Source organism: Dama dama, chromosome 22 (assembly GCF_033118175.1).
Source record: "Dama dama isolate Ldn47 chromosome 22, ASM3311817v1, whole genome shotgun sequence".
Classification (NCBI taxonomy): domain Eukaryota; kingdom Metazoa; phylum Chordata; class Mammalia; order Artiodactyla; family Cervidae; genus Dama; species Dama dama.
Window position 1 is genome coordinate 5,629,118 of NC_083702.1, and position 6,106 is coordinate 5,635,223.

Below are 6,106 nucleotides of genomic sequence, written 5' to 3' on the forward strand. Positions count from 1 at the left end.
ACATGCACCGTGTTTCAATTCTCCCAACAGCCCAGTGAGTGGACACTATTACCACCTCCACTCAGTCTGGTTCCCTCTTTGACCAGTAACCAGGAGACATGAGGACTCCTGAGCCTGGGTGGGAAGACTTCAGAAGATGCTTCCTGCTCTAGGAAAGCCTAGCAAGACCCCAGCAGCAGCTGAGCCAGAGAGACTGGAAAAAGCAAAAAAGCAGAGACGTTACTTGGCCAACAAAGATCCATCTAGTCAAAGCTCTGGTTTTTCCAGTGGTCACAGATGGATGTGAGAGGTGGACTATAAAGAAAGCTGAGCGCCAAAGAATTGATACTTTTGAAATGTGGTGTTGGGAGAAGACTCTTGAGTCCCTTGGACTGCGAGGAGATCCAACCAGTCCATCCTAAAGGACATCAGTCCTGAATATTCATTGGAAGGACTGATGCTGAAGCTGAAACTCCAATACTTTGGCCACCTGATGCGAAGAAACCGACTCATTGGAAAAGATCCTGATGCTGGGAAAGATTGAAGGCAGGAGGAGAAGGGGACGACAAAGGATGAGATGGTTGGATTGCATCACCGACTCGATCGACATGGGTTTGAGCAAACTTCAGGAGTTGGTGATGGACAGGGAGGCCTGGCGTGCTGCAGTCCATGGGGTCGCAAAGAGTCGGGGACACAACTGAGCGACTGAACTGAAGGAACTCAGACGCCGCTCAGGGCAGAAAGAATTTATTCCTCCGCTGCAGGACATCGCGGAAAGCCCGCTGGCCCTGTCCCGGCCCCACTGCTAAGTGACCTTGGTCAAGTCAGGTCTCTCCTCTGTATATCAGTTTTCCAGCTCAGAAGCCGCCGTAGCGAGTGGAGACATCTTTACGGCCTCCTCCACCCGGCCCGCGGCGGCGCGGCGCTGGAGCTCCCCCCACCCCCACCCCGGTACCGTTCCCCGCTGGCCTTCGCGCCCCGCCGCCGCCCTCTTTGTACCCGAGCAGCCCCGGGAGCAGCCGCGAGAGCGTCTCCCCGCGGCGCCCGCCCCGAGGTCACGCAGCCCGTGAGGGTCGCTGGGCCTCTTACCCGGGCGTGCACCGTCCCCATGGCTCCCTCTCTGGCCGCCGCTTCCCAGAGCAGCCCCGGCCGGACGAAGGCTCAGCGGGTGAGGACAGAGGGCGGGGCTCCGGTGACCGAGCTCCGGATTGGGGCAACACTCACAAGCCCCTAGACGCGGCGGACTGGGGGCGGCCATGATGTCCCGCCCTCGCTCCGCCCCTTGGCTCACGGTGCTTCCGCTCATTGGCTCATAGGCGCCCGTGACCCGGATGAACACGCGGACGCCCGGAAGCCCTGCGACCTGGAGACGGCCCCAGCGCCGCGCGTTAGGTAGCGCTCAGAGGAGCTGGTGGCGCGTGGATGGCGGGTGTCCGTGAGGGCCTATGGGGGTGGGCGCCCCGGAGTTGCCCCTGGAGGACAGTACACCAGCTGGTGAGCGCGTGGGGCCTCATGTCTTTCCCTTAACCCTCGTGTTTAGTTCAGTTAAGCCGCTCAGTCGTGTCAGACTGTATGCGACCCGGTGACCAGGCCTCCCTGTCCATCGCCACCTCCTCGGAGTTTGCTCAAACGCGTGTCCATTCCTTGGCTCCGTGGTGCCGCGCTTGTCACCGCACTCTGGCGAAGCGCCGCGGCTCTCCACGCCTGGCTGCGGCTGTGGCTTCCCCCGCTCCTGCCTGCGGAGCCTCACAAATCGGGATTGGCGCTTTGCATCTCTCCCTCTGGCCACATGGACCCTTCAGGTCACTGAAGATCCCAGGGCTCAGGCTCCTCGTTGACAGAATGAAGGTGACGTCTTACCTGCTTGGCAGGGATGGATTACAAGGCTTTTACACGAGTGTATAAAAGCATCAGGCACAGGGCAGGGCGCTGAGTGAGCAGCGAGTCAATGGCCACTATTCTTTCAACTGCAGTGAATGTCGAGAGTGTTATCCAGGGGCTGACGTGGGGACTATTCACATTGGAAAACAAGACAGCTCTGGTGTTTTTGAGTCTAAGCTCGCTCTGATCCTGGTAGGATAGGCAGTGAATCTGGGGAGAGGAGGAAATGAGGCCAGGAGTCTGACTTTATTCGGAAAGCTGGCTGACTGAGAAGAGGGCAGACTGATGTCTCAAAGTAACCCATCTTGTAGGGGTCTGGATGCCAGGTTCTTTTATGGATCTGAGATGATCCGAGGTGAGGAGACCTAGTAAAATAAAGGCCATTAATCTTGGAAATATCTTCTAGAATGGCAAGTCTCAGACAGGGAAATGGGTTAACTCCTTTCTTTCTGCCATCTCCAGGTGGACAGGGTTATGCACAAAGGCACTTTAGCTTAACAGGCAGAGGTGCAGACAAGCTATTAGGTATGATTGTAATAACAAAAGCAGCAGAAAGCAAGTGGAACAGTTTCAAGGTGGAGTCAGAATTGACTTCTCCCTGCAACAGGGGGCTTCATTTTGGTGGTGGAAACAGCTTCCTGTCTCAAATGACAGCATATAATAAGTAATCACACATGGTGATAAATGCAGTGAGAGAAACGAGACAGAACAAGAGAAGGATTTTCAGTATCCTGTGGTCTCATGTTTCCACCCCTTCCCAGAGACCCTGACACCCTTTCCCATTTAAGTGGCAGTACCTTAATTCTGTTGCCTTCCTGGGGTAAATAGTAAGTCCATATTCCCCTTTTTGCCCCTCCCAGGCCCCCCTTCCTGCACTGCATTCCTTGCCAGTTGACCTAGTTATCTGTTTTCTGAGCTGGCCTGGTGCCTAGAGGCGGGGCCCAGTCCTTGGCTCCATGAGGCCAGAGGCTGCATGGTGCCTGGCGTGGTTCAGGGACTCAGTTAATATTTCCCAAATTACTGCTCTCCCACCGTAGGCTACAGCAGACAGAAAGACACTGCTTATATTAAAAATGCACATTCCTGGGGCCTCAGCCCTGATCTACTGAACCAGCCTCCGCCAAGTAGAACCTGGAGATCTGAAGTTTTTAAAGTGGGCTACATAATTCTTTTACCCATTATGTTTAAGAACCCCACAGTAAAGAATCTGCCTGCAGTGCGTGTTCAGTCCCTGGGTGGGGAAGACCCCTGAAGAAGGAAATGGCAACCCACTGCAGTATTCTTGTTTGGGAAATCCTATGGACAGAGGAGCCTGGCGGCCTACAGTCCCTGCTGCGGCTGCTGCTGCTAAGTCACTTTAGTCGTGTCCGACTCTGTGCGACCCCTTAGATGGCAGCCCACCAGGCTCTCCCGTCCCTGGGATTCTCCAGGCAAGACCATGGGGTTGTAAGAGTCGGACACGACTTAGTGATTAAACAGCAGCATTCTAAAAAGCTTTATGTCTGTGTCTGACTTCATCACTTATTTCTAAAGTCTCTGAAGACTTGGGCTACTCACCTGCTTATAAGGAACTTGGCCAGAATTGGGTGGAAGAGGTGCTCAGCAAGGGGGAGGAGGAAACAGAGCAGTGGCGGCAACAGACCATCTGTGAGAGGTGTGGAACGAGGATGCGAGGCTGGGACACAGGCAGGCAAGACGGCCTCCCGTCAAAAGGGGAAGGGTGTGCAGGGCCAGGTCTGGCACGGGGACTTCTGGGTCTGGGCATGCATTCAAGAGAGGGTGAGCTATAAGAACTGGGCTATAAGTTAGCTGTTGACCCCTGGCAAGTCACACCCTCTTGAAGGGTTACTTTTCTCCACTCTAAAATAGAGATGAGATTGCTAAGGACCAAAAACAGAATATTTTGTTTTAATTGTTTTCTGTTTCACACTGGGAAGTAATGGGTCCTGGGCTTTTGCACTCTTTTAGGCCATTTTGGATCACCCCTTGGCAGATCACAACCAGGTTAGCTCCCCTTTAAATGGCTACGAGAGCTGGCTTTATGGGCAGACCAGCTGGTTGGGTTTCAGCCATGATTCTGTCACTGCTAAGCTGTGTGGACTTAGGCAGGGCCTGTACCTCTCTGGGTCAGATCCCCCTTTGGTGAAGTGAGGGTGGTGATGGTAGCCACCTCGTAAGGTTAGTTAATAGATGCAAAGGTGTGCCTGGCCTAGAAAGAAAGAGCCTGTGCGCGTGTACAGAGCCTGAAACCAGGCCTAGAGGGAGAGAGCACGTGTGCGCGCCTGCACACACACACACACACACACGGGCTTTTATAAGGATGAAACAGACCCAGACACACACCCACACACAGACACATACACACACACACACACGGGAGCTTTTATAAGGATGAAACAGACGCAGAAAAAGTAAGCAACTTACACTATATCCAAGCTGGACCCAGCATGACATGGCCCCGCCACTGGCTCTTAGCCGCCTCTCAATGATGCCCGCGTGTCCCAGGGTCTGGGGACGGGGGTGAAGTAGATGACTGAGAAGCCTCTCGACCCATGAAAGAAGTGGGGGGAGCACATATAACAGGCTGTGCTGGGTTTTTACCGGGCAAGACCTGGAGGTCCCTCCGCTCGTGCCCACAGGCCTGGCCCCTAGGGCCCCGGACACCTGCCTCTGGCCACCAAAGGGAGGCTTTGAGGGTCTGACTGCTCCCCAGCTCAGACACAGAAGATTGTGATGTGTGAAAACTTGGACACAGATTTCCAAAGATAACCTAGGAGAAGGAGCAAATTTTAAGCACGAGTCACACAAGCTGGACACTTATTTAAAATTCATCCTCCTGCTGCCTGAACCTCAGTTTTCTCCAGGACGAAATGAAGATAGCAGTTCCTAAAGCATAATGGCGCAGTGAGGATTTAAGGAGAGAGCATGGGGCCTGGCTGACTGTGAATGCTGAATAAACTAAGCTTTCTTCCTGCATTTCCTTGTTATTCTCTTACGGAAGCCTCCTCTCAAAGATAAGCCATGACTTTGACCTGCAGATTGCAATACAAGTCCTGAGCCAAATAATCTGAGAGGCTATTGTGTACAAGGGCCAGGGTGGCTGAGGACGTGTTGAACACAGTCACAGCTCTGCCGTCTCTGATGGTCACGATGTACACTGTTTTTTTTTTTTTGGTCACGCCGTGTGGCATGCAGGACCTTAGTTCCTATCCAGGGGTCAAGTCCTTGCCGCTGCACTGCCCCCTGAAGTAGAAGCCTGGGATCATACCCACTGGACTGCCAGGGCATTCCCCGCGTATTAACATTTCAAAGACTGAGACATCCTGAAGTGCATACACCTGTTTGGATTTCTTTAACCCAGCATTTCCTGGGTTATTTACTCTGCCATAAAGACTAGGGCGTTTTGAGGTTTTCAGTGACCCTGTTCACCAGAATTTCTGCTCTTCCTCTTCGGAGCAAAAGGTAGACTTGCATTTCCATGCCCCCGTCCATGTGGCTTGCTGTGGTCAACAAGTGGTGGGCAGAAGGGAAGGTGACACCCGGATGGACAGCTTTACGCGCCGTGTTCCTCCCCCACCGCCCAGCCCGACCCTGGGTCCCGAGGCAGGGAAAGGTTCAGGCGGGGCGACCCGCTGCCAAAGGACACGCACCCTGAGAAGTGAAACTTTTGGGAGCATAACCCCATTTATCTTAACTGATAAAAGTCCCTAGTCCCATCTGCAAGGACATCAGCTTTCTGGAAAACTTGGTTTACGAAGGGCTGACCTAAATACAAGTTAGTGACCACACTGGTTCCCTTGACAAAGTCAAACCCCGAGTTTCAGAGGCCATGAGGAAGGCACGCTGGGTCTTCACAGATCCCCGCAGAGGTGACCCCTGCTCATAGTTTGGGGTGCCCTGAGATGAGGGCCTCGCCTCCATCCTGTCTCCCCAGCTCCTGCCACCGGAGGAGTGAAGGTGAGCGGCTGAGAGGAAAGGACACAGGTGCCAGCAGGAGGCGGAGGGCCCTGCGGGATGCCCGGGGAGGGGGAGGGCGCGATGCCTGGGGTGGGGGGCATTGCGGAAAGGCAGCTTCTTCGGGTCAGGGTTGGAGGTGACTTGACCGATTCTGGGCCCAAGAATGGCCTGAGGCAGAGTTCAGGCCACCAGCTGCTGCCCGGAAGTTGTTGCCACAGCCCAGGGCAGGGGCGGGCTGCCAAGAGGGACTGGCTTCCAGGGGCCTGAAATGGAAGTGGAGGTGGCCGGG

General features: G+C 54.4%; 1 protein-coding gene across 1 annotated transcript in view; it reads right to left on the minus strand.

Annotated features, from left to right (window-relative positions):
* The window catches only part of SAMM50 (SAMM50 sorting and assembly machinery component), a 34,366-nt gene extending 33,133 nt beyond the window's left edge, over positions 1-1,233 (minus strand). The window contains exon 1 of the mRNA XM_061124365.1: positions 1,069-1,233. Coding sequence (XP_060980348.1) covers positions 1,069-1,089 — 21 coding nt within the window. The 5' untranslated portion in view covers positions 1,090-1,233. The remainder of the gene's footprint in view (positions 1-1,068) is intronic.
* Between the last annotated feature and the right edge of the window lie 4,873 nt (positions 1,234-6,106).